The following is a 26,519-nucleotide window of genomic DNA, read 5'->3' on the forward strand; positions in this document are numbered from 1 at the left end:
GGGACCGACGGCGAGATGACGACGTCGTGGGCAGGTTGACGTTCGCGGCGGTCCGCGCGACTCGGGCGCCCACAAGGCCGAGCAAAGGCGGCGTGCGCGAGGCGCGAGGCGCGCCTAATCACTTGAGCACTTAAACCCCTGCGGAATGAAGACGGCGCGTCACGGGACGCCCACGAGGCTGCGGGGCGCACTTACGTCTTCATAGCCAAGCGTCAATCATCCGGCTCGTCCCCGCGTTTGAGCTGCAACGGCCGCCGCCTCCAAGCCCCTTTGCGTTTGCTTCTTTTTTTTTTTCTCCCCCCCCTTCCTGTTCTTGTCGCTAACAGAACAATGAGCGGGACCGCCCTGCCCGCCTGCCCTGCTCACTTCCTGCCCCCGGCGGCTGCATTTGGGTCCGGGGAGCCGGAGGATGGGCGGAGTCCCGCCGCGCAGTGGAACTTTCCATACCGACCTGAGTTTGCGCTTGAGCAGGCTGCGGGAGCAAATCCTCTCCACGCTGCTCTGCAGGTTGAGCAGCGCCGTGATGGCCTGCTTCAGGCACTCCTTGTCCTCCTCGTCCTCGCTCTTCTCCTCCAGTTGCTGCACGCACGCACGCAGGCACGCACGCACGCACACACACATCGTTTTCAGCATCATGGGCGCTCAGGCCAAAGCAATTCAAGTGGCGCCATCTTGTGGCATCTGCTGCCAATGAACCGAAGTGCTGCCTTGAGCGAAGAGTTGAATTTGTTCTGTTCTTGTTTATCAAATCAATCAATCTATCAATCAAATCAATGTCACCCTTCTGATTGAATTGAAATGTCATTTAGACATTCCAGCCCCACCCAAAACAAACAAAAAAACTTTTCTTAGGGTTAAAATATACAACAAATTGTGAACGAGAATAAGAAATGCATTGTCCTTATGAGATGATTTTAGTTAACTAAAACAATACAACAAAAATGAAAATGCTTTTAAAAAAAACCTAAAACTAACTGAGACGACATTTGACATATAATTGTAATGAAAATGTTTTTGTCTTTGGGGTTGATTTCAAATGCGATTGATTTCAATACGAAGCCGAAAAAGGACGTTTGAAAGCGACGTCATTTGGCAGCAGCCAATAGAAAAGCACTTTCACATGATGTCGTTCCTAAGAGACAATTTCCTACGTTTGACTCCAAGGTTGGCCTCGCCTGCTTTTTCATTTCATTCAGCCCAAACGCAACGCGAGGTGACTTGTTTTCGTCTTTATTCAATCCGGCACACAAAGTAACACGCGCACAACGTCAACTAATACAAAAAGTTAAACTCATAAAAAGTTTAAAAAAATGAAAAAACACAACTAACTGTCATGAAAATGGCCAAACTTGAATAAGCCTGATGCCGACGCTGCAGATGGCGCAAGTGTTACCTTGATGGTCTCGAAGAGGTGCAGGCAGTAGTACACGGGTGCGAGCAGCATCCGTGGCAAGACGTACTGCACCGCTTCCTTGAAGCCTTCGCAGATGGACTGCGGACGCAAAAAAAAACACAAAATCGATCATGCCGCTCACCAGTCCGACTTGCGTTCATCCTGTCGGCCACACGCTCGGCCCGACTGGACCGCAGTCGGCGCCAGGACCACAAATTCGGAAGCAGCCAGGAGGAGGTCACCGCATTCGGCAAGAAAAGTCACAAAACTGAAAACCATTTACGGAGTTGGCCAGAAGATGAAGTGATAGTCACAAATTCCTTCTCCGCCTTCTGCGCATCCCCCGAGGGAGCGGTGAGCAGCAGCAGCAGCAGCAGCAGCAGCCGAGCTCAGCAATCATATGGTGATCTAACCCTAAGACAATTCCAACCCCAATTTTTTCCAATTGGATAATCCTGCTCCCGTCGTCTGCTCTTTTGTTTCCTGTATGGTCCTTGAACCCGTGCTTTAAGGTCAAGTGGCCTCCCGTGCCGCGGGAATCCTGATGTCAGACTCTACTTTCGACGTCGTTACATTCGGTCGTCAGAAACGAGGCTTTTATAGGCTCTGCTGATGACATCATCGGGTGAGAGCGTCCGTGGGTGGGACTTACCTGGAGGTGGAAGGCGGCGCCGGGTTTGGTGACCTGGCTCAGAAAATGCTGCTGGAAGCCGGAGCGAAGCACGTCCTGAGCGTACGTCTCGTACGGGTCGAAGGCCAGCTCCTGCGCGCCCGGTCGCGTGACGGACGGTCGGCCGGCCGATGGGAGGAGAGAACGCAAGCTCAGTTCACATTGAACGGAACGCGCGCACGACCGAGCGTCCGTTATCAAAGCACGCTCTAATAGGAAAGTAGTACAACTAAGGAGCGAGAGAGGAGGAGAAAAAGGGACAGCTCTAATGAGGGAAGGAAAAGAGCCAGCAAGCAAAATGGCAGGCAGGAAGCAAGAAATTCAAAGATGAAGCGAGAGGAGAGAGCAAGCGAGGAGAGCGAGAGAGGAAAAAGGAGGACATGAGCGAGCGAGAGAGCGAGCCAATGAAAGCGAAAGGATGTGAGAGAGGGGAGGAGAAAAAGCGAGGACGGGGGAACATTTGAGGGAAAGAAAAGGAGGAGGAGGAAAGTGGTGAACGTGTGAGAGCGGCGGCGGCGGCGGCGGAGACCACCGACCTCCGCCAGGTCCTCGAAGCAGCTGCCCACCAGGGGGTGCGGGCTGCCGTCGTCCGTCATCTCCACCGCGTCCTCCAGCAGGCCCAGCATTTTGGCCGTGGCCTCGTGGACGTCCACCACGCGGCTGAAGATGCTCTCCACGTCCTGGTGGGCGCAGGTCAAGAGGTCAAGAGGTCCAGAGGTCAAGAGGTCAAGAGGTCACGGGTCCCGCGCTTTTTTAATCTTGCGCTCCACACATATTCAAAACAAACGCGAAAAGAAAGCATTTGGGAAAATATAAACAAGTTTGCTCTAAAAAGGCTTTCAAATGAACTGAATTGAAAAAGTCAAATGAAAAAGCTTACAAAAGTGATTCTAACCGTGGGCCATATCAAGGAAGGAAGGTGAAATATTCATTTGGGAATTGTAGTTGACTTGATTACAATGTACTGATTGTCTTCTTTTTTTCTTTTACTTTGGACTCCACAAACACTCCATACGTTGAAAAAACGTGCCGATTTGGAAAATAAGAAAAATAACCTCACTGTAAAAGTATTCATAAAAGAAAACAAAGACCAACTGTAGTGAACGCATTTTCTTTTCCTTCTGCCAAATCCAAGCAAGCAGCGCCACGTTTGTTTATGCTGAAGTCGCGTTTAATCTCGAGAGGTTTTGCGCATCTGACCCGGAGACATTCATGAAGAAAATGTGTGTGCGTGATGTGTTGGTTGCGCCGCGTGGCTGCACGTTGAAAATTGCTACTCCCGTTTTTCTTTTCTTTTTCTCGTGCTCATGTGTGAGGTTTCTCCCACTTTGGAAGTCTGTCCACAATTTTTAAATCTCGCCATGTGGGCCGGCATGTAAGCGACTGACTGATGCTTTATTGCCACCTAGTGGGAGGAAGCGAAATTGTATCTGATCCAAATTCTAATTGGTGCTCATTTTGCTTACGAATCACTTTCCTCGCTGACGATGTCGCCAAAAACACTTGCTTTGGACGCGCTGCGTTGCGCAAAGCCCAAAACGATCATTGCGACAAACACAGCCCGCCACTCTTGACGACTTTTTCTCTGACGAGCGTTTCGAGCGTTGCGGCGTACGTACGTGCGGCGAGAAGAGCATGGCGTTGGCGCTGAAAGGCTCCCGGAAGACCTTGATGAGGAGTTCCAGCTGGCGCAGGAAGTGGCGTCCGTCGGCCATGAAGCTCCGCACCAACTCGTAGTAACTCTGCTCCTCGACGGCCGAGGGCTCCTCGTCCATCAGCGGGAAGCCGCTCACGTCGTCCTCGTCCTGGTGGAACATGTCCATCAGCACCTGGACGCACGCACAGGAAGTCCTGTCACGTCCACCGGGACAAAATGGGGCGGAACCACAACTCCGCTAATTCAAATGAAAAGTCTCGCAGCTGGCAGATTGTTTTTTTTTGTTTTTTTGGTCTTCTGATCCCATTTTATTTAAAGGTGTGCTTTTTCCTAACGTGCCGCCGACAAAAATGCGATTTCATTTCATTGAAGTCGTGCTTCCGAGGGCGTCAAAGCGCTTTTCCATTTTGACTCCTCATTCGCCTCCCGGCGACATCAGGAGCAACTGCGGGTTCACCATCTTGCTCAAGGGTACGTCAACACGCTCACAAAAAGGTTGACTTCAAAATAACGCTTACACGGAGGCCGACGCAACTGCCGTAGCGCGCTTTCCTTTGGCAGGCAGCCTGACTTGTTTGTTTTGGTCACTGCGTTAATTCGTTTAGTTTAAGACGAATTGGCGTATGATGACACTTTTGCATGTTTTTGTTTGTACAACATTTGCGGAAAATTCAATAAATATATTGAGGGGAAGTTAAAAAAAAACATTCAATTCAAAAGTTCAAATATGTCTGAAGAAGACAGTCGGTGCCGTCTAAGCCGCGATTCCTGCTTCTCGTCCGTGGAAATAAGAAAGTAGCCTGCCTTGAATTGCACTTAAAAGTTGTGTTCCTTAAATTCTATATGGCCATATTTGGGAAAACATTTTAGGAGAAGGAGAAATAGAAAAAAGTTTTTTTTTTTTTTTTACATCCATTGCAGCACCAGCGCAAAGTCTAACTGGGGACGCTCGCACCCGTCCTGAGAGCGAAGACGAGCCTCCGAGAGTCACGGCCGCATCGCCACACGTTGGAAACAAATGAAAGCAAACGAAAAGACAGACAGACGGCGGCAAAGCCCTCCTTTTTGCCCTACGCGACACCAAGCAACGTGGATCAGAACCAGGCTGCGTCCGTTTGGCCCTGGATGCTGATTGGCCGTCACGAAATCGTGCAAGGCCGCGTTGGCGTGCGCTACCTTGTCGGCGCACATGGCCACGGTGATGTCCTGCTGCGAGATCTCGTAGTGTCGGATGTTCCTGACGTAGTTCCCCGCCAGCTTGAGGATGTCGGCCGAGATGTACTCCAGCACGGCCACCATGTAGACCGACACCTGGTGGTCCACCTTGTAGCCCAGCACCTCCTGCCAGCACAAGGAAACAAGCCATAAAGGCGGCGGCCACGCAGCTCCCAAAATCCAAGATGGCAGCCTGCGCTCATTTCGACACCTTCTGCGGGCTACGACGTCATCGGCGAGCTTTCGTTTTCGTCGCTGCTGGAGGGAATTCGAAATGCAGTTGAGTTTGTGGCTAAGCCCAAAATTGCAAGTGAAATTGGAGATGGCGGCCCGGAGAGTCACGACAAAAGTTCCCAAGATAAGAAACAAAAGACAAATCCTCTTGCAGCAGCAAGTGCTGATAGGCTTGCCAAGCGTCATTGCATTCTATTGTCTCACCACTAGATGTCACTACATACTGCGCCTTACAAGTGTTGGTTGCAGGTTTTATTTGAATAAATGACACAAAGATGTTACCTCACGGGCGGGAATTGGTGCCCAAACAGGCAACTTTTTATTTGTTGTTTGTTGATCGGTCCCGTTTTTGTCGATGCGCCGCACGAGTCAAATCGAGCGAGCAGGACGACCACGTGGACTTTCACTAAAGGGCCAACTACAGGTCAGCTTACCTTGAGCAACGGGTGTATCTTGTCAACGGGCAGGGCCAGCGGGTTCCTTCGCTTCCTTTTCTCGATGGCGGCCTGGGCATCAGCGATGGCCCACTTGTCGATGGGGTGGGGGAAACTCTTCTGGACCCGCTCCTGCTTGGAATGCACGCACACGCGCCCTGGTCATGTGATGTGCGGAGCGTGTGCGGAGCGTGTGCGTGCGCTGGCGTGTCTCACCTCCACGTCCTGCACGCTGCGAGGCTGCGCCTGACACAACATGCTGAGCAGCAGCAGGATCAGCTCCTCGATGTACTGCAGCGCCTCCTGCTGGGACACCAGGTTAGGATGCACCTGCTTCAGCACCTGACAAGCACACACATGCGCCAAAGTTTGCATTTTTAGTTTGTTTTGTACGGAAGCGTATTGCATTCACATGAAAAAAAAGGGGGGGCGGAATTCTGACAAATTTTTTTTTGGGGGGGGGGGGAGTAATTTGTTTGAATTCTCACTCTCAGTCATAAAAGACTTCAGAAAAACGGGGAACATTTTCTTTAAAAAAACAGGGGGAAATTATTATTATTATTTTTTTTTTTTTAAACAGAACTGCTGCATCTGTTTTTCAGATTTTTTTGTGTGACTTGCTGCAGACTTGCTAATAGTAGTTAAAAAAAAAAACAGGGTGGGGCGAACTATTTTATAAAACACGGAAAAATGATGCAGAAAAACAGAAAACAAATATTGCGAAAAACTGGGAAAAATATATATTTTCTAAATGAAAAAAATATTCGAAAAAACAAAGCTCTCCCCCAAAACAGGACTTCTTTTTTCAAGTGAATAAAATACACTTCTGTAGATTTGACTCTTTAAATTCAGTTGGTTTGAGTTCCTTTTTAGACCCGAGCAGTTACTTATTTTCAAATACAAGTGTTGAACCTTTGTCGGGATGGACAACAATAAACAAATAAATGTGTTTCAAATGAACCCCGAAAGCTCATGCAAACTTTTGCTGTTGATTGACCAAGAGGAAAACATTGGCTGGATTTTGATTTAGTCTTATAACCCTAAGATGCGATTCCAGATCGTTTTCATCCTTTTTCTAAGAGCCTTTTGGTTTTGATCTTATTTCGTGACATAAATATCATTTCAGTTTTAGTTGTGCAGTTTTATTGAACTGTAATGACCTCGACGCACATACGCAATCATTGGGTGTGTTTGTAATCACTGATTGACTCATTCTATCCTCATCTTGATGGGTGGGGTGGTTAATAAAAGCGCCTTTTGGGTGCAAAATGCCTGTTATTGGTTTATCAGTGTCATCATCATCATCATCATAGTCCGAAATTGTATTGATGTTTGGGGGGCGCAATGCATTATAATGGGCGTCAATGCATCGCTATTCGCAGGCTAGGCTAGCTCAGACAACACACAGACGGCAAAGAAAAGGGACGCGGACTACGACGCACTGCACTTCCTGTGACGTCATTGGTCTCCAATGATGCCACACAAGCCTCGCCTGAGTGATGGGCCAGGACCACAGAACCGGAAGTATTGTGACAAGCGGAGCGCGGGCGCGTGTGCACGTTACCTTGTCCAGAGATGGAACGAGCAGGCCTCTCCATTTGGCGGCGTTGTCATCGCTGAAGAAGTCGTACTGCTGCTGGGCCGCCTGCATGATGGGGGCGGGAGGGCTTGGGGGGGCTGCTTTACCTGGACGGCTGCCGAGCGGCGGTACCGGCGGAGCGGGGAGCCTCGGCACATCCAGCCGAAAGCATCCTCCGCGCCCGCCAAGTCGTGACGCCGCGAGCTAGCCGTTAGCCGGCGGCGGCTAATTGGACGCTCTGACCGCTAGCCGCTCCATGCTAACCGCTTGCTTCTAGACGGGTTCGCCTGCTTGCCTGCTTGCCTGCTTGCTAGCTAGGTAGCTAGGTAGCGGGCGGGCGGGCGGCAGCCATCCGGTCGCTACCCGGTTACCTGACTCGGCGGCACCGGGGAAGGTTCGGAACGAGGAGCGACCGCGCCGGCGGACACTTCCCGGGGAAAGATGAGGAGGAGGAGGGCGCACACAAGTGTCTTCGTCGGAGCCTCCGCTCGTCCGGTTCTGGTCAGCGGATCCCGTCCGAGCAACCGGCGGTGATGTGGAAGCTTTCGGTTGTCTACTCCCGTCACTGTGTGTGTGTGTGTGTTATCGTGACTGCATGTAGCTAGTCGACGGTGGAGGAGCTGCGCATGCGCAAATACGTCATGACGCTAAGGGGCAGTGCTGTGACAAGTAGCCCTGGATGCAGACCGCAGCAGTTACTCTGGTGTAAGCACGGGAAGATGCTGTCAAAATGTTTCTTTTTTTCACGCACACACGCACACACGCACGGTCTCCCCAGCGGTAAAGCGAACCCACGCCGCCTGCACCGAAGACAAGTGACCACTCGGAGCCCAACTGTCAAAACTTTGAATTGTGTTTTCAGTGGCCTGACATTTCTTTAAATAGATTTTTAATTTCAATTTTTAATGTTGTTCATCTTTATTACTGCCATTTTGTTGATGTGTGTTGCCTTCCATATGTACATTCCATTTTGTTAAATAAAAAGCGCAAAAGGAAGAGGGCAGACCATAGAAACAAGGGAAATAGGATGCTGCCCCTGGTGGCCAACGCGGCTACTACACCAGTAAGAAGCGTTTTTTGGATTTGTAAATAATTGCAACTCATTACAACTGCCATGAAAAATACTTTAAAAATAAAAATCTGAGGATAAAAAAACTACAAATAAGTGCACTGGAGGGGTTCCGTATATAACAGGTTATAGGTTCTTCCTAAAAAGCTCTGCAAGATCAATTCTCGCGGGATTTGTGTGTTGCTAAACATCTTGGCCTAGCCCGTTGATTTGCTTCGAGCTGACCAATCACAAAGCAACGGTGTGTTTGGGGGCGGGATATGCAAGCTGTGACGTAAATAAGGGGAGGATGCAAAATGCAAATAATAAGGGTGAGGGGGTGTAGAATCAAAGCCTTTACCCGCAGATTTACATTGCAAAAACTATCACTCAATGCCTTGATGCCGTCTGTGCCAATCATCAAGGTAACAGACTCAGCTTGTTTAAAAGGGGGGACTCAGTTGAGCAAAACAAGGCGTGATGACATTTTCATCTGTTGCCGTGATTGGTCCCAACAACATTGATTGGTCGCCGTGCACAAGCTGTAGGACATCACGAAAAGTCCATTTCAAAAGTTCAAGAAAGCAAAGCACTCTCATCTCTAGTATGCAAAACCTCGTGATGAAAATTGTTGCAGAAAATTCTCCAGATTGTCCACATGCACACAAATACACACGCTGTTGAAACGTTGATTTATTTTTCATTTTCACCAAACAAGTTGTTTGCAGCAGCTGTATTTATTTACATCGGCGTGAACACGAAATCGGCTCACGTGAAGAAGAAAATTGCAGAAATAAAAACTAGACAGCAGCGCCTTGAGATATGAGTGAGCCGTTGGAGCCGCGAGCCGCCGCTCGACCCATTTTGTTGCTTCGACTTGACATACGAGCGCTGTTGGAGAACGCAACTAACTGACTTTGGCAGGAATTCTTCCAAAAAGAGCTTTCAAGATGGCCACTCTCGGCAGATGTTTCCTACAAAAGTCAAATTCACATGACACTTCGCCACTTGTGGATGCTAACAGACAACAGAAAACGCCATTGACATGCTAACGTTAGCATTGCCATTTTGGAAGGAGGAGACTTTTCCTGAGCCTGAAAATCTGGAAATCACCACGGCGGCATCAAGCGCATTTCTGAGGACAGTGGAATGAAACAATCAGCCAAGGCGACGTCACAGAAGCCACTTGGAGAAGCCAAGAAGCAAAGCGTCGCCGCGGACGCTGATTTGTGGTCATCCCAAAATGTGCGAAATGCCGAATGAAACAAACGAGCGTCTCTCCCGCGCGCCATTTGCAGAAATGGAGAAATTTGGCATTTCTGCAGACGAGCGCCAAATCGACTCGTCCAGCAACCGACCAAATGTGTCCACCTTGTTGGACGGCCTGAAGGACATCGCAGCCGGGATGGCTCGCAACCTTTTCCGTTTCAAAAGAAGGAACTTACAAATTTCAATCAAGTGGAATTGTCATGAAATGGAGCTTTTTTTCTAATGCTGATTGCTACAATAGAAACTCACTTTTTTTCCGTTGAAAGAAGGCAGTCGAATCTTTCTTTCGCCACATTTGTCCACATTTAAATAGAACACAATATTTTGCGGGCCTTGCAAAAACGCCAGTAAAACGGCTGCGATTGAGGACGTTGCTCCCATGAAAATGGCGGCCATTAACTGTGCTTTATAAATACATTGGATTGGATTTGTAGCATATATTTTTTCAATCATATCGGACGCGTCTTCACGATGGCTCGAATGAAATGATTTTGGGGGGGGGGAATGTTTGGTCATCTTTTTGCTTCAATTTGTGGTTTATTTTGGCCACCGCCAGGGGGCAGCATCATACACACAAAGACAGACGGAGAAGAGTTTTCCAATCCACTCACCAAGTTGCGTTTCACCAACGTTAGCGTGTGAAGTGACGCGTTGCCTCACGCAAGCGCTTTGTTAGCCCGTCGATGGTGTTTTGCATGAGCTGTTAGCATGAAGCTAAGTGGACGTCAACGCTCTGCCACCATGCTTTGCTCAATCCATCTCAAGTTTGCGCGAGGACGGCTCGAATCCGCACAAAGTCGCAAGCGGGACCACTCGCGTCTCCAATTGCCCGACTTGAACCTCCCGACCGACTCCAAGTGCTGTGAAAAGACATCGAGAGCGCTCAAGGGAAGGCGGGCGCAACTGCGTGTGCGTCTAATCGAAGGAGCTGAAATTCGTGTGTCGCTCGCATTTCTTGACGCGTCGGGCCTGACCCGTTGAAGGCTCAGCTCGACTGACGACTGGCACACAAACTGTGGAGATTTACAACTAGCGGGGCGGGGTCTATTTACATGATTGACGGGATGCAACTTGACAGGCCAGTCTGCTACTTGCAAATGCTGCCAAACGGCAACTGAATTGACGGACCCGGAAGTCAAACAGCGCCCTCTGCTGTCCACTGGAAAAGCACCAGTTGGGCAAAATGTTTGTTTTTACAGCCACGACGGACGAGCGGACTTTTTGCAGCTCCCAAACTTTTGCACGTATTTCTTAAACATTTCTCGGACATCTTTGCATGCGTGACACACTTTGATTGATTTTGTCTGCAAATGATCGCTTACGGCAGCCTTAATTATTAGCGGAAGCTTTTTGAAATCTTGCATCCCTCAGCGTGTGTTTCTACAGCGTTTTGTGTTGTTTGCTTGAACTTTTCCACGTTTGTATTTACAAGCTGTTTTCAAAAAATAGGCTTTCAAATGTGACCCGAGCGCGTTCGGTTACCATGCCAACCGTGCAATTCAAACAAACATCACCTGGACTTCACGACGGCAGGCACGACGGCGGGCGGGCGGGGGGAGTGTGTGTGTGTGTGTGTGTGTGGGGGGGGGGGGGGGGGGGGGGGGGTTGCTTCAGACGGCGTCGGCGCGGACGGCTTTGTCGCGGGGGGGCCCCGAGCGGCCGAGGAGCGGGAAGGCGGCGCCCAGGGACCCCGACGCCACGCTGAGACCCAGGCTGGCCCACGCCAGACCCACCGACCAGCCGTAGCCGTGGTCCACGTCGTCCGGCAGGCCGTAGATGAAGGGGGGCTTCCTGGAAAGGTCGTAGGTCACGCTGGTCGCGTACGTGCACAGAGAGATGGTGCAGAAGATTCCTGAAGGCAAAAGCAAGCCAGCGACACGCACGCGCGGGAGTCAGAAGCGCTCGTCTTGTCGCAATGAGGCGCCGCCGCCAGCAGGGGGCGCACGAAAAACGCAATAAACGCTTGCACAATAAACAGCTGTCAAAATGTATTGAATAAGAATTGAAAATCAATCAAGCCGATAATTGAGTCCTCATTTAGAGCCATTGTTTCATTTCAAATTGTCCAAATGCTCCCCAAATATTTTTTTGATCTTATTATTTGATTTATTGATGAAATGATTGATAGCATAATGGATTGTAAAAAAAAAAATATTCTAGTGGCTATCACTATTGATTCTTTTTTAATTCGATGATCCTATTGATTATTCCATCAAATCATTGACTAATCCACACACACACAACAATTATTTTTGTTTTTTGTTAATCCACTAAGGTTGAATTTGAATTGAATCGATTGAGTGGTCAAAGTCCTCATCATTTATTATCTTCTATAAATAAAATGCATTATTCAACACCAACACTAAACAGTTAGCAATCGGGATTAGCATGGCTGCGCTAGCAATTAGCATTTAAGGCAGGGGTGTCAAACTGCGGTCCTCGAGGGCCGGAGTCCTGCAGCCTACTCCAACTGCAGCCGATTCCAATTAACAGGATGCTTATCAAGCTGATGCGGAGCTTGCTGACGAGCTGATCCTGCATCAGCTGTGTTGGAGAAGGGAAACAACCAAGACCGGCAGGACTGCGGCCCTCCAGGACCGGATGTCGCCATCCCTGATTTAAGGTAACGAACACTAACTCGTAGCTAGCATTGAGTTGACATCGTGAGTCACTTACAGACGATGTTCAACAACCGCGGTCAGGTGACCAAAGATGGACGCTGGCCGGCAAAAACGTGCATGTTTCCAGGCGGACCTTTTTAAACACGCACGCACGCACGCTCGCGCACGCACGCACGCACGCACGCTCGCGCACGCACGCACGCACCTGCCATGAAGAAGAGGAGCCCGGCCACGTGTCGCGTGAGGCGACCTTCCCAGAAGAAGCCCACGGCCGTCACGATGCTGCCGCACAGCAGGACGGCGGCCGCCATGCCCAGGAAGCCCGCCGTCATGCGCCGCAGGTCTGTCGGGAGGCGGAACGCAACGTTAAGGCGTTGCCATGGCGACGGCTTGCAGCTCCACAACATGCATGCGCGCGTCTTGAAAGTTAGCGTGATAAGCGTTCACCTGACATTTTTCAGTGGGATGACAAAGGTCAGAGGTCATGCATGCGCCGTGCGCGTGCTTGTGCGTGAATGCGCGCGTGTGCCACTCACGCAGCAGATGCCACTCGTCCTGCTGGATGCTCCGGGTCAGGTTCAGCGGGATGTTCCGCAACCTGATTGGTTGAGAGAAATGATACTTGACGGCTGTGCAGCGCTCGGCGATACCTGCGCTCACGCACGCACGCACGCACGCATGCACACACACACAGAGGGGACAAAAATCCATTTGTACTTTGGAACTTTTGAAGATCAACAATAAAAGACAGCAAATGAAATCTTCCCGCAGACAAATCTTCATTTCCAATTTGCGTTTTCCTTCATTGACATCCAATCCGGTAATATTTGTTTCCTCGCCGTCTTGTTGCGCTCGTCAAGAGCGCGCAGGTGAGCAAAGTGCATTCGAGGAAGCCCCGTTTGGGAGGGAAGAGGATTTTGAAGAAAGACACGAATTGTCGATTTAGCAAGAAAAGGTCCGAATGCGGAACCTTTTCTCGGCCTGCGAAGGAATTCCGTTGCTAAGCAGTTCGTCCCTTGGCCAAAAGTCAAAAGAAAAAAAGGCAGAAAGTCCAAACGGCTTCCAGCATTCTGAGATATCACTCAATTGATGAATGAAATTAAAATCTTGTCAGGTGGAAAAGCTTAAGACTAAATAAATGAAGGAGCATTTAAAAGGAGTGTGAAACATTTGAGTCAGACTTGTGGTCATTTTCTGCCACTAGGGGACATTAGCGCTTCATGCTGGACATTAGTGAGTCCAGTTGGTCCATCGTAAACAGCAACAACAACTTATTTGTAATCACATTTCTGATTGCTATGATGTTACGGTGGCTCTTGTTTGTAAACGTGAAGAAAGTCCTCCAGTGAGTACGACGGATCAAAGATGGCGGCGTTGATGAAGCCTGACATTTGATGGACAAAACCGGCAACTTTCTCATCACTTGTCAACCAAACATTTTAGTTCTCGCGTAGGATAAATGATCACATGATTTGCTGACAAACGCAAGCGTGGCCCGAAATTCATCCTGAACTTGTTGGACTCTCCAACAGTTTGACTGCTTGGAATCGTGCACGCGCACGTGCAAGGACAACAACACGCAATGTGAGCAAAAGAGAAACGCGCGCGCTCGCTCGGGTCTCGTCGGGTGCTAAACACAAGGCCGAACCGCGCCTCAATTGGGCCCAAAGCGCGCGTGCAGGACCTCGCGCTCGTCCTTTGCCGAGGTTATGAGAAGAAGGGCAGCGGCAGCGACGGCGACGACGACGGCGACGACGACGGCGGCGGCGGCGGCTCACCTCTGTCCACGAGCCGGTCGATGTCCGGGTCCAGTCCGGCCACGTAACACTTGCGCCAGAGTCCGGCGTGCGTGGAGAAGAGCGGGCGGCCGCACTCGGTCTCCAGGATGCCCATGCCCAGGATGGCGCGCCAGTTCTCCAGCAGCTCGTGCTCGCGGCTGCCCACGTGCACGGGCTTCATGAGCGCCACGTCGCGCGCGCCCGTGTCGAGCAGCGGCAGGTGGTAGATGGGCATGTCGCGGTTCTGCTGGCCCCCGGAGTCGGCGCCCTGACGCTCGCAGTTGTCGCGGTGCCGCCGCGTGTCCGTCTCGTACCAGTGGTCGGTGCCGATGGCCGTCACCAGCAGCAGCAGCGAGAGCGCGCTCAGGGCCAGGCTGGCGGCGGCCGACGCGCGCGCCGCCGCCGCCGCCGAAGCCGCCGAAGCCGCCGAAGCCCCGCCGGCGCGGCTCGGTTCTCCCAAGCGGCTCGCTTTGTCTTCAGCGGCCATGGCGTCCTGCTGCTGCTGCTGCCGCCGCCGCCGCTGCTGCCATCTCGGGCCAAGCGCGCCGCCGTGCTTCGCCCTCGGGAGCGCGCGCGCGCAAGCTGCCGATCGGCGGACACGAGCCGTCAAGCTCGCCGTGCCGCTGCCGAGCGCGACTTCCGCCGCGTGGCCTTCAAAGTCATGCGTCACACAGCCTGTCCGGCTTGTGTTCGAATGCAGGCGCCATCTTATGTTGCCACTTTTACTGTCAACTTCTGCCATTTTTGGCTTTCCTTTCTCTTGATTGTTGATGCTTGTGCGCAACATGATAGCCTTTACCGTAGAAGAGAAAAGTCTTTTTCTTAGCAACGTAGCGCTCAATTCTCCCGGACAACTGCACGCATGAAAACCAAAATCAAGGTATTCAACGTGGCGAGATGTAAGATGGCTGCCGGTGGCTTCACGTCCCGCAACGGCAAGTAGAAGCAGCATTGACGGCGCAGGCGTATTCAAGTCGGTGCAGCTTCTAGATCAGACCTGGATGCTTTTTGGGGGCTTCCTTTCGACGCCACTTAGCGGCCATCTTATTATTCCACACACAACAAACAAACAAACAAACACACACACACGCACACACACACGGGTGCCGAAGTGAGGGAGGGATTGTTCATATTTGTGCGTGTGTGAAGGCGACATCGCACCGAGGAGCAAAGAAACGACAGCCATCAGCATCTGGTTCTCACCTTTGACCTCCTGCTACTGCACCACTTGAAGCCAATGATTGTTTATTAGCTCGCACGCGCGCGCGCGCGCAGGCAGCATCCGACCTGCAAGTCGATTCCTGCTGATGAAGCTTCATCGGGACGCTCAATAATGTCCTGATGGGAGCGGCTTCACTCTGACGCTAACACACACACACAAGAGGAGGATCGTGGGAAATAGAAGAATGTGTGTGTGTGAATTGATTGCAGGTGTGTTAAATGATTGCATTTGATTGTTGTCATGATTGCAATCATGTCAAAAATGTCCTGAAATGCAAACGTTAGCACGACAGATGTCAAAAAGCGACAGGAAGTGGAATGACCTTGAAACACAAACACACACACGTTAACGCACACACGCACTCGCACACCCCGTTGCTGTCGCTTCGTCCCCAAACAAACAAACAAACAAATACGAGCCCTTTTGCAAGGCCAACATTTGGTGTCAACGCGTCCAATTCGACGATCGTTGCCTGGAAAAAGTTTGTTCAGATTTTCTTGTGCACAATCAGGCCTTTAACTGTCAACTTTTATTTTGAAAGGAGTGCATCTTGTTGAACGGCGCCTGCCTATGTTCTCTGTCTGCTGTTGTCCAAGTCATGCGCGGCGGACATCTTATGTTGCCGCCCGCTAAGTGAGCCCAATTTGAATGCAATGAATTCTCTGTGATGTTTTCACCTCATTTTCTGTCTGCGCGTCGCAAGCAAGGAGATCAACAAACATAAACAAAGATGATAAACAAAGATGGCCACGCAGCAACAAGAAAACTTTTGGCGCCAGGACAAAAGCCACGACTCCATTTGGTGTCAAAGTTATGTCGTTTATTGAAGGCAGAAAGACCAGAGTGGAAATGACGTGGATTTGCGTCACGGCGTTGGGTCATGACGCAATCGCGTGAACGGAAGCAAGTCTGTCCGCTCACGCGGCGGTCGTGCAACCGATTATCTTTCACCATTTTCACCATTTTGACTGCTTGTCAAAATTGTATTCAAGTTAGGCACGCAGGCTTAGCGAGCGGCAACGCAAGATGGCCGCCGGTCAGGCGTACAATCGTTTATCCATCGGGGCCGCTCGTCTTTCGCGCCGCACGTCGGGACAAACCAAATTGAAGCGAGCGTTTCTTTTTGTTGCTGCGTTGGCTGGCGACCTTTGACCTTGTGGCGCATTTCTGTAGTCGGCTTCCAAAGTGAGAGTAAATCACTTTGTGTTCCAACTTTTGTTTGGACGTTGTCTCTTGTTGAAGGTCAACTGTGATTTCAACGCTCGGTCCTTTTGCAAAATGGTCCAACGCGCGCGCGCACACGCACGCACACACGCAGAGTCAAATCATCTTAAAAGGATCATTGTGGTTCTGATTGTCATTATTATTATTCTTTCTGGAGCCTTTATGATGATGCTGTGTCGGGGGCGGGGTTGAGTCGGGAAGGAGGGGGAGACGGGGGGGGGGGGGGGTCCGGTTACAGGAAGCAGCTGCAGCGACTTCTATGAATTATTGATCATCTTAATGGACAACTTTTTTTTTTCATTCTTTTTTTTTTTTGCCTCCATCACCTGAGATGTCCCACGAGGCAAACACACGTGACTTGTGACGGGAGCCATCTTGACACACACACGCGCAAAGTGAAAGTCGAGGTAGACGCTGCTGGCACTTGAAGATGCGAGCGGAATTTGTTCCTGTGAGTAGCCAAGCCAGCCGCCAATCATCAATTGATCCTACGGAGATGATATAAAGTGTCAAGTGGCGTCTTTGCGAGGCTCTCGTGATCCCGTTTCAGGTCAAACGTGCACTGGAAGTCTTTTTGTTTTCACATGAAACCTGATCCAAAATGTCAGTAAGAGTGGCAACGCAAGATGGGAAACATCCTTCAACGTGAGCAGGAAAAAAAATAACGCTGGCGTTAAACGTTCAAGAAAACCCACGACGGCCCCTGCGCGTGCGTGCGCGCGCGTGCGTGTGTGCGCGTGTAGCCCACGCGGCCTTCATCCCAGTGCTCATTAGGTCTGCTCAACATTGCCCGGTAACGCACACACGCGCGCACACTCGCACACACGCGCGCGCACCTCCTGCTGGCATGACGCCTGCGTGGCAGAGCGCGATGGCGGATTCCCGCAGTCACATTTGGACTCATTAGACAAGAAAAGAATTGCGACAATAACGTGATTGACAATTTCCTGTCTACAATTCGAGCCCAACTGATGAGGAAGGCTTAAGATTCTAAAGTTGTGAAAAGATTTCAAAGCTTGGAAGGCTTCCAAAAGTGGCGCCAAGTTAAAGTAGAGTTACTTGCGTCAAAAATCGAATTTGGTAAAAAGACTCACTCAAATAATGACTCAAGTGAAAAAGTAAAAAAAACAAGTAGAGGCTTTGACGTCATCTCCAAGCGATCTCGCTCGCTTGCGTCGCTTTTCTTGTTGCGAGGCAAAATTTTCGCTCAAAACAATCACTTGAATCATTCTTTGTCCTTCTCCGTCTTTACGCGTCCATTTTGTTCACGTGACAAATTGCGCGTGATTTGCTTCAACAAACTTGGCCAACAAAGACGCGTCGGATTTTTGATCATCGCACATGAAAGCGCGTGAAGCTAACTCAAGCGTCTCTCCGCTTCCTCGATGATTCTCTCGTTTCCATGGCAACCGGCAGCAGCTGACTGCCGTTTCCTTGGCAACGGAGACACCTGCTGCGTGCGCTCAACATGCGGCAGCAGCAGCTCGGCCGTCGTCATGGCAACTGAGGAGTTCGCTTCCAGTGTACCTAATCAAGTGTCCAGCCACAGCAGGTTAGACTGGAGGGGGCGGAGCCAAGCGACCTCCACTCAGACTGAATAATTTATTGATCAGCACTGCGGCAGGAAGGAGGGGGGGGGGGGGGTTCGCACCGGTGGGGGGGGGGGACGAGAAGCGAAGGCTGATGAAAATTTAAAGACGTACTTTGCTTTGTTGGCTAACGGGGTCACCTTTGACCTCCTGTCTGACAGCAGGTAAACACACTTGACTGATACACACGCACGCGCACTCCTTTAGCATGAAAAACACACACACGAACGCACGCGATCGAACTCGCCTCACATGTGTGACTTGACAATTATTGTCAAACTAAAAGGATTTGGAAGCGACGTGGGCTGAAGAAATGAAGCAAACAATCCAAAACAGACTCACACAGCTGACGACCATCGACGACAAAAAAAGAAGAAGAAGAAGACGCTCCTCTGCTGCCCCCTGGCCGCCCGACATCACGTTACCGTGACCACTTGGGTCCATGACGTCACCGAGACTTGCTCCGGTTTCAGGGGCGGCCCGATGCGTTATATAAAGAGTTCCGATCAGACAGCGACGAGCTCAGCATGAGAAGGCCGCGGTATAGCTTGTGAACTACAGCACTTCCGTTCTACGTTCTTACTTTGAAGGGCACCGGGGGCTAATACCGGAAGCGGCTGGGCCTCACAGGGTGTTTACAGTTGAAGGCCGACCGTCGTCCGTCGTGACGATCACGCGCACGAGCGAGCAGGTAAACGCGCGCGCCTCTTCGCGCTTCAAAAGCGTGCTAATGTCGTTAAGAGAAGCTAAAGGAGGCTAAGCCAAGTTCAAGTGAGCGAGCGACGTGTTTTGTTGACGTTGAGCTGCATGCTAAGGTTAGCTACACGACGCTAACGGTCGTTCCCCTGCTTCGATCTAGGTGGAATGACGTCACCACATGAAGTGTCCATCGTAATGGTCGTTAGTTGCGTCCCTTGGAGGAAAACGCTTCTCTTGCCGCGCTTGCTGCTGTGGATGCAGATGACGTCACCGGTTCTTCTTGTTGGCCCTTTTGGCTCAGGTGACAGGTGAGCGGCATGGCTTTGATCTCCTTGGACGATCTGGAGGGATTGGACGAAGACGAGCAGCTGGACGATGACATCACGGACAACCCCGAGCCAATGGGAAGCGAGGACTCGGACAGGCTGCTCGCTCATTGGAGGGCGGTGGGCAGCACGCATCAGGTCACCGTGCCGACAGGTAAGCGCATGCGCATTCGGCCCCTCCACCTGCTAACAACAAATCTCAACTTCTCGGATGCTTCTGTTGAGCGGCTCGTGTGCGTTTTTTTTCATGCCAATGAGATTGCCATGACAACAAATAGCCGCTGAAATGTGATTGGACAACAAATGAAGGTCTTGCTCGATTGTTGTAGAAATGCGGGGGCCCATCCATGAGATGACGCGCAACAACCAGCAGAGGGAGCCCGTCCCCTCCGCGCTCATTTCCTGCCAGGAGAAGGTGGTTGACGCTCGTTGTCTGCTGCCATGATGATGATGACGATGATGACGATGATGATGATGCCACACGTGATGGCTTGCGTGTGCGCGTGCAGATGGGCGAGGTGATGTGGGAGGAGCGCGCGTACCCGGCGGGCAAGTGGGCATGCGTGCGTCAGGCCGAGGAGCTTTACGAGCAGAGCATCTCCAAGAGCTTCATGAAGTTAATGCGCTTCATCTGCAAGGAGAACTCGGCAGGTCCGACGGCGGGCGGGCGGGCGGACCCCTTCTTCTTCTTCTTCTTCTGCTGACGTTTGTGTGCGCGCGCAGGCGGCCACCTGGGCCTGACGGTTCCGGTGGTGAGCACGGTGCTGATGCGGGTGGACGGCAAGACGCTGGACAAGAGCGTGGAGACGGCCTTCTACCTGCCCGCCGCCTTCCAGGACGCGCCGCCGCTGCCGCACGACCCCGACGTGGACGTGGTGCACCGTGACGCCTTCACCGTCGTGGCCAGGTGCGAGCCCGGCGCTCGGCGCGCACGCCGGCAGAAGGTCAAGTTTCCCTTTTGTTTCCCGCCAGGCCTTTCTCGGGCACGACCAACGAGGAGACGGTGACGCGGCACGTGGGTCTCCTGTGGGAGCTGTTGGGCGCGGCGGCATCCGACCGCCTGCGCTCCGACACCTACATGGTGGCCGTCTACGAGAACCCGGGCGTCCCGCGCCGCCGCAACGAGATCTGGTTCCTGCGGCGGTAGGATGCGGACGGCCGACACCACAAATCAGTCGTTCCTTTGGAAGGCGCACGCACGCACGCACATTCACACGAGGGCCGAGTAGCGATTCAAATTCGATTTTTCCCGATTTGATTTCCTTCACAATCTGATATCGATTAATTAAGGAACATCGATTCTTCTTCAATGTCATGGACAAAATAAAAAGTCCACAAACAAATGCTTGACGAAGGCAACACGTGTTCACAAATCAGCAAGGATGAGATGAAAATAGTTTGAGAATTCTTTGGCTTTTTGTGAGCAGACGTCGCTAAATGCCGCCTGCTTGTTCAGAGTCAAATTGCAAACATTTGGATCCGTTTGCTATCGAGGAACACGTATGAAAAGCAGCCAGGTCAGAATTTGCCAAAAGATGGCAATCAGAAAATGTTGAGATTAACAACAAATGTAATAAAAATCGGATTTGCCTGCCGTGCGAATGTCGCCTTGGATGCGCTTTTGTGTCTTGTTAGCATCCTTCGCTGTTAGCTGAAACCAAATCGGACACGTCTTTGAAATCAACTCAAGTTTATTGAAGATGAATATTTTTGGATCTAAAAACGGTTTATCATTTCCAGGAAGAAGAGTTTGACAAATTGTGAAGAAATGTCACATGTTGCTATAGTAACACGGTGGAGAAACTAAAACAAAGCTTTATTTACAAACAACAAAACAGGAAGTCGATGGTCAAACTCAAACAGGAAGTAAAAAAAGGAAGGCAGACGACGTCAGATCAGGTCGGCCACTGCGGAAGACAAGACAACAATTTTGCTTAGCTTTTCAAATACAAACTTCTGACTTTTTTTGGGGGGGGGGTCATTTTTAACACCATTATCTTTGTCTCACGTTTTAATGTGGAAGAAAAAAAATGAATAAACGGCAAAAAAATGTGTGTCTTTTAGCTTGATTTTATAAGAACTAAAATGAGCTGATATATTTCTAAAACACTACCACTTTTGTCCATCAGGTGTCGCCAGAAACAAAACTCAAGCTTCTTAGGTGTTGCTTTCAAACAAAACAAAACATGAACGCATCAACGTTGGTGCATTCGAGGCAACTTTCAACAACATCTGCTCATCATTGGGGTGCGTCTGCAGCGTGTACGCACGTGACGACGCGCAACGTAGCGACGCGCAACGTAGCGACGCGCAACGTAGCGACACGCAACGTAGCGACGGGCTCACCGTTCATCGGCATCTCGTCGATCTGCGTGGAGTAATATTGCTCGATGTCGCGCAGGATGCGGATGTCGTCATTTTTGACAAAGTTGATGGCCACGCCTTTGCGGCCGTAGCGACCCGAGCGGCCGATCCTGGGTGGGGTCAGAGGTCGTCAGGTGGGTGTGGCGGGGGGTTAAGGGGTGTGGGCGCGCCTACCTGTGGATGTAGAGCTCTCGGTTGTTGGGGAGGTCGTAGTTGATGATGAGGGACACTTGAGGGACGTCCAGACCGCGCGCCCACACGTCCGTCGAGATCAGCACGCGGCTGTCGTGCGCGCGCGCACACACACACACACACACACACACACACACACCGTTGAATCAAAAGAAGACATTTGCAAACATCGCTTTTGACTTTGGAAAACAATGATCGAACCAGTAACATAGCACATCAAGCCACTTTTCTTTTTTTAAATCACTATGCAAAGAACAAAATGAACACCAATCACTGGTTAATAAACCGTAAAAAATAAAAATGAATAAATTGTAATACACTTGAATGCAAAATGTAGATGAATGTGATCGAATTGATTGTAAAAATAGTCGATGGTGACAACACTGGTAAGTTGTGCGGCCATCAGCACGCGCGTGCGTGTGTGCGTGCGTGTGCGCTGAGGCCCACCTGGCTCCGGAGCGGAACTCCTTCATGATGGACTCGCGCTCTTTCTGCGGCATGTCCCCGTGCATGGACGAGACGGTGAAGTTGGCCTCTCGCATTTTCTCCGTCAGCCAGTCCACCTGCAGGCAAAGGTCGCGCGTCACACGGCGCCGCGACGCCGACGGCCGACGGTGCGACCCACCTTCCTCTTGGTGTTGCAGAAGATGACGGCCTGCGTGATGGTCAGCGTGTCGTAGAGGTCGCACAAGGTGTCGAACTTCCACTCCTCGCGCTCCACGGCCACAAAAAACTGTTTGATTCCTTCCAGCGTCAACTCGTCACTGCCGCACACAAACCACCAGCGAGCGCTCAATTGGGGAACTCGAACCCGTGCCACAACTAGACGGAGCTCAAGACAATGAATTAACTTGGGAGCGCTCGAGTCCATCAAAATGTGAAAGTTCAAGTAGAGCTGTCAAAATGTAGCGATTAATCGACAACTACTTTAATAATCGAGTCATCGTTTGGAGCATTTTTCAAACGGCCCAAAAATGTCAGCATAGCAACAGTAATTGTTGGCTGATTTCTGCCTTCCTTCATTCAAGATTATTTTCTTCACTTCACTATGTTTCCGAACCGGTAACATTGTGTAACAAGCCCCCCCCCCCCCCCGCTTTTTTTTATCACGATATGAATTTGAAGTACGAAATAAACACTAATCGCTGGTTATTAAATGTTATACAAATGCTTTTGTAATACACGCAAAATTAAAATGAATATTCGTCAATTAATCGTTTCTAAAAACATTTCGATACTTGACAGCACGAAATTCAAGCTTTTCTTTTGGTTAAGTCTCACAAACGGGACCGAATTTTTTCATGTCCCACAACAACTAATAGATTTTGAAATCATTTGAAAAAGATTTTGGACAATTGATTGTGGAGAAGTTCAAATACTTTTTGCTTCGACGTCAACCTTTGTGTCTATTTTGCGCTCATTTGGTTTGAAAATCCGAGTCGGATGCGGACGGATGCGGACGTACCGCTTGACCAGGATGCGAATGGGGTCCGTCATGAACTTGTTGGTCATCTCCAGGATCTCGTGGGGCAGCGTGGCACTGATGAGGACCACCTGCGTGGCGGGGGGCAGGTAGCGGTACACGTCGTAGATCTGCTCCTTGAAACCTGCGCGTCCACAAGAGGTCAGAGGTCAGAGGTCAGGCCGCTTCCCAGGGCCGGATGTCGCCAGGGGGCGGATGTCGCCGGCCACCTTTGTTGAGCATCTCGTCGGCCTCGTCCAGAACCAGCATCTTGATGGCGCGCGTGCGCAGGCTGCGGCGTCGGATCATGTCTGCAAGCAAAGACGAGCCACGTTCGGTCACGGAACGCTTCCGGTCGCACCCACAAAATCTGCAGGAAATGCTTTTAATTTGGGGCTCGAGAAAAGACGATAATAATGCAGATAGCAAATAATATATCAATCAAGAAATTGCTAACACAAACGAGCTGCAAAACAGCCTGCTAGCTTAACGCTAACATGAAGGCAAAATGTCATTGCCATGCTAACAGTTAGCATGCATGTCACGCCAGCTCCCCGAATAAAGGTCAAAGGCAACTTTCTTCTTCTGCTCTTTGTCTCACGGGGACCACGAGCGGCGCCACCAAGAGGCCAAGGCGCAAACGGCAGCAACGCTCAGCCGGTATCATTATCGGCTTGTTGTTCTTCAAGTTGGACTGAGAAAGATGACCGCCGGCGCCACCCACCAAACACTCGGCCCGGCGTCCCCGACACCACGTGCTGGCCAAAGTCCAACTTGCGGATGTCCTCGCCCACGTTGGTGCCGCCGATGCAGGCGTGGCACTGGACGTTCATGTAATCCCCGAGCGCCAGCAGCACCTGGACCGGCACGCAGACGCGGGTTAGGAGTCTGGCGGCGGCGAGGGGGCGGGGCTTACCTTGTGGGGGCGGGGCTTACCTTCTGGATCTGGCCGGCCAGTTCTCTGGTGGGTGCCAGGATCAGCGCTTGGGTCTCCCTCACCTGCGCACCAAAACAACTCTTTGGAACCTCCGCAAGTCAATCCCACAAAGTTCCTCCTCGCCACAAGATGGCGGCAAACGCAACCCAACCCTTTTCCTTCCATTTTTTTTTGTCCCCATGCGGCGGCGGGCACGTCACCTTCGCCAGATCTACGACAACGACTTGCGACTTTGAGCGACTCACTGACCTGGATGTCCAGACACTGCAGAACCGACACGCAGAAGGTGGCCGTTTTTCCCGTTCCAGACTGAGACCTGAATGCAACACGCAGGTGATGATGATGATGATGAAGATGAAAAAAGGCTCGTGAAGCGTTTGTGGTTTTCTTACTGTGCGATGACGTCCCTGCCTTTGATGATCTGCTTGATGGCCCTTTGCTGAATGGCCGACGGCTTCTCGAACCCTGACACAACCAACACACACGCGGGTTCTAATGAATTGCCATTTTTCCCGATTTCATTCCGTAATAATGACCTGCAACAATGTCTAAACATACATCAGTTTAAAAAGAAATGTTTGAGAAGTAGAAGAAGGGCTTGATAAATCGGTGTGGGAAATGCTTTGGTTACAAAAAGTAGTGATAATAAGAAGAATTATTATTATTATTGTTGTTGTATAGACGGTATATTACTTATTAGCAAGACGTTATTCTCATTCCAACTATGACGGGCGACTTCGTATCGGTGACCCGAACCCATCATCAACAGCCCTCCTGCGGCCATTTTACGATCAGGGACCAGAAATTAGAAATACAAAATGGCCATTAATTGTTGCCATTTCAATCATTAAAAAATCATTCGCAGGTTCCTATTAAATTGTAGATATAGTTAAAAAAAACGCTTATGTTTCTTGTATCTATTGTGTTTTGATGACTTTGACGACGGCTGGAGCGCAAAATTTGGTGGAGGTGGCCGCCTCTGAATTTTGTACACAGGAAAAACCCTCAAGTGTGTTCATCTTCATGAAATATAATATATAATATAATACACCAGACAGCGCACAATGTTGAGCAAAAAGTACAAATGAAGTCGAAGTTGTCTCTGCCGATGCGTTCGCGGCTGTCAGCCGATATGAGCAAAACCTAAAGCGCAATTGCAGTTTCTGGCCTGAAGATGGCAGTGTTTTCAGTGTTGCAATGATTAAGACGCTGGTTTCCTCGTTGCCTACATTTTCAAAAAAAACTTATTTGAACCTGCTCTCATTTCCACTCAATCAAAACGGCACGGAGGTTCTACTCCAGTTTTCAAATAAATCAAACTTCGAGTCTTCTTTGTTATTGACGCGCTCAACTGTGAGTACAAAATGCTACCCTGGCGCCGGATGAGCTCCAGAACTTTCGCCACTCCGAGGCGACAAACTCGTTCCAGCGGCTAATGTGAACCCGATGCTCACTTGGCGTCAACGAGGAAGGCGAAAAAGGCCGAGCGGAATCGTCGGAATGCGAGTTTGCGGCCGCGGCGTAGTTAGCGCTTTAGCTAGCCAGCTAGCTCCGCGCAGGCCTCGCCGATCCTCGGCCTACCGTAAGCGTAGATGCCGCGCAGCAGATCCTCCCGCAGGCCCATGTCGTCGAAGGTGGGGGTGACGTGCACCTCCTCGCTGGTCTCAAACTCCACTTTGGTCATGTCCTCGTCTCTCAGGAGCCGCTTCCGAGTCTGCACACCGGCGGCGGCCATTTCGCGACTACGACTGAAGCGAACAGGTTAGAAAGAGAAGGAGCCGCGACGGGAGGTTGGCCAAGATGGCGTCGTGTTCGAGGGAGCTACGTACCTCGTTCCGAATAAAGTTGGTGGAATACTGTTATTTCGTTTCTTTATGCCTGAAAGTGATTTCTCTCAGTGTAGCGCTGTAGTAACAGTGAGCTGAATCCGACGACGCGAACTGCTAAACACCGGGAGGGAAAAGGCGAGCGCGTGTCGCCGCTACGATGACGTCATCGAGAAGCGCCGCCGGAGTTGACGTCATATTTCCGTTCCAGGTTCAATCATTTAAAAAAATAACCATTTATTTAAGACGGGAAAATAAACAAGCTAACAAATCACATTTCCGTCTTAAAAATATATGAGTTCATTCATCTTTATCAGCGACGTTTTGTGACAGGATTTGATTGCTCGGTTTTACTGCAACATTTTGAAGAAAATATACATTCTGTTAATGATCTGTAAGATGTGGAAATGAACATATCGATTCATAATTTTGTTGCAATGACACTAGTCAAAAATGATCAACTACTTTGATGACAAATTCATCGTTTAGAGCCAACCAGCCCCTTCAGCACGGCATTTGATATTCTCAACTATATTCCAAAACGACCTCACCGGGAGAGAAAACAAATCTTGGCGCCTTCCCGGAAGACGTTCACACGAGTCCGCTCGAAAAATAGCTGGAGGGACATTGTGACTTCCTAGGCATGCTGCGCAAGCCACGGTTTGACAATGTGAACATTTGCAGAGATTGAGAAGTGCGGTCGAAGAACGAAGATGAAAGCGACATCGAATCACCCGATGAGCGTTTTCGAGAGCGTCCAAATCGTTGGCCGATTCTCAA

At 50.5% G+C, this 26,519-nt stretch overlaps 4 protein-coding genes across 9 annotated transcripts in view; 1 reads left to right on the forward strand and 3 right to left on the reverse strand.

Annotated features, from left to right (window-relative positions):
* Window positions 1-8,151, reverse strand: part of sos1 (son of sevenless homolog 1 (Drosophila)) — a 17,326-nt gene extending 9,175 nt beyond the window's left edge. Inside the window, exons 1-9 of one of the 5 annotated variants that reach the window (XM_077571353.1) lie at window positions 7,168-8,151; window positions 5,820-5,945; window positions 5,604-5,735; window positions 4,897-5,061; window positions 3,683-3,868; window positions 2,600-2,743; window positions 2,046-2,156; window positions 1,394-1,492; window positions 452-579 (exon numbers count right to left, since the gene is read on the reverse strand). In XM_077571353.1, coding sequence (XP_077427479.1) covers window positions 452-579; window positions 1,394-1,492; window positions 2,046-2,156; window positions 2,600-2,743; window positions 3,683-3,868; window positions 4,897-5,061; window positions 5,604-5,735; window positions 5,820-5,945; window positions 7,168-7,254 — 1,178 coding nt within the window. In that variant the 5' untranslated portion in view covers window positions 7,255-8,151. Of the gene's footprint in view, window positions 1-451; window positions 580-1,393; window positions 1,493-2,045; window positions 2,157-2,599; window positions 2,744-3,682; window positions 3,893-4,896; window positions 5,065-5,602; window positions 5,736-5,819; window positions 5,946-7,167 lie in introns of those variants that run through there. The other 4 variants (XM_077571352.1, XM_077571354.1, XM_077571356.1 and 1 more) reach the window with 4 other exon arrangements.
* A 754-nt stretch (window positions 8,152-8,905) lies between these two features.
* On the reverse strand, window positions 8,906-18,425 carry tmem178a (transmembrane protein 178a). 2 transcript variants are annotated; one of them, XM_077571367.1, is made up of 5 exons: window positions 15,102-18,266; window positions 13,899-14,941; window positions 12,657-12,770; window positions 12,326-12,463; window positions 8,906-11,351 (listed from the first exon to the last, which is right to left on the reverse strand). In XM_077571367.1, the coding sequence occupies exons 2-5, from the start codon at window positions 14,848-14,850 to the stop codon at window positions 11,110-11,112; spliced, it is 1,446 nt and encodes a 481-aa protein (XP_077427493.1). In that variant the 5' UTR covers window positions 14,851-14,941; window positions 15,102-18,266; the 3' UTR covers window positions 8,906-11,109. The 2 variants fall into 2 exon arrangements, with proteins under 2 accessions (XP_077427493.1, XP_077427494.1); XM_077571368.1 differs by lacking the exons at window positions 13,899-14,941; window positions 15,102-18,266 and adding an exon at window positions 18,276-18,425.
* A 38-nt stretch (window positions 18,426-18,463) lies between these two features.
* soul4 (heme-binding protein soul4) lies at window positions 18,464-20,560 on the forward strand. Its single transcript, XM_077571372.1, has 6 exons — window positions 18,464-18,624; window positions 18,934-19,112; window positions 19,288-19,373; window positions 19,468-19,609; window positions 19,682-19,865; window positions 19,931-20,560. The coding sequence occupies exons 2-6, from the start codon at window positions 18,950-18,952 to the stop codon at window positions 20,103-20,105; spliced, it is 750 nt and encodes a 249-aa protein (XP_077427498.1). The 5' UTR covers window positions 18,464-18,624; window positions 18,934-18,949; the 3' UTR covers window positions 20,106-20,560.
* Window positions 20,561-20,740: 180 nt separating this feature from the next.
* eif4a3 (eukaryotic translation initiation factor 4A3) lies at window positions 20,741-25,937 on the reverse strand. The gene is made up of 13 exons (XM_077571369.1): window positions 25,743-25,937; window positions 25,495-25,661; window positions 24,306-24,378; window positions 24,163-24,229; window positions 23,913-23,975; window positions 23,701-23,833; window positions 23,207-23,287; window positions 22,980-23,121; window positions 22,140-22,278; window positions 21,962-22,077; window positions 21,497-21,604; window positions 21,305-21,432; window positions 20,741-20,865 (listed from the first exon to the last, which is right to left on the reverse strand). The coding sequence occupies exons 2-13, from the start codon at window positions 25,646-25,648 to the stop codon at window positions 20,849-20,851; spliced, it is 1,221 nt and encodes a 406-aa protein (XP_077427495.1). The 5' UTR covers window positions 25,649-25,661; window positions 25,743-25,937; the 3' UTR covers window positions 20,741-20,848.
* Between the last annotated feature and the right edge of the window lie 582 nt (window positions 25,938-26,519).

The sequence above is a fragment of the Vanacampus margaritifer genome, chromosome 7, assembly GCF_051991255.1.
Source record: "Vanacampus margaritifer isolate UIUO_Vmar chromosome 7, RoL_Vmar_1.0, whole genome shotgun sequence".
Taxonomy (NCBI): domain Eukaryota; kingdom Metazoa; phylum Chordata; class Actinopteri; order Syngnathiformes; family Syngnathidae; genus Vanacampus; species Vanacampus margaritifer.

Coding starts and splice junctions, on each gene's coding strand:
- eif4a3 (XM_077571369.1), bottom strand. CDS start 25,648: ATGGCCGCCGCCGGTGTGCAGACTCGGAAGCGGCTCCTGAGAGACGAG. Junction 23,288..23,700: donor GACGCCGGGCCGAGTGTTTG/GTGGGTGGCGCC, acceptor CTTTGCTTGCAG/ACATGATCCGACGCCGCAGC. Junction 21,605..21,961: donor GAGTTCCGCTCCGGAGCCAG/GTGGGCCTCAGC, acceptor CGCGCACGACAG/CCGCGTGCTGATCTCGACGG.
- soul4 (XM_077571372.1), top strand. CDS start 18,950: ATGGCTTTGATCTCCTTGGACGATCTGGAGGGATTGGACGAAGACGAG. Junction 19,610..19,681: donor CTGCAAGGAGAACTCGGCAG/GTCCGACGGCGG, acceptor GTGCGCGCGCAG/GCGGCCACCTGGGCCTGACG. Junction 19,866..19,930: donor GCCTTCACCGTCGTGGCCAG/GTGCGAGCCCGG, acceptor GTTTCCCGCCAG/GCCTTTCTCGGGCACGACCA.
- tmem178a (XM_077571367.1), bottom strand. CDS start 14,850: ATGCTGCTTCTACTTGCCGTTGCGGGACGTGAAGCCACCGGCAGCCAT. Junction 12,771..13,898: donor CGACCGGCTCGTGGACAGAG/GTGAGCCGCCGC, acceptor GCGTGAGCGCAG/GTATCGCCGAGCGCTGCACA. Junction 11,352..12,325: donor GCTCCTCTTCTTCATGGCAG/GTGCGTGCGTGC, acceptor TTTTGCCTTCAG/GAATCTTCTGCACCATCTCT.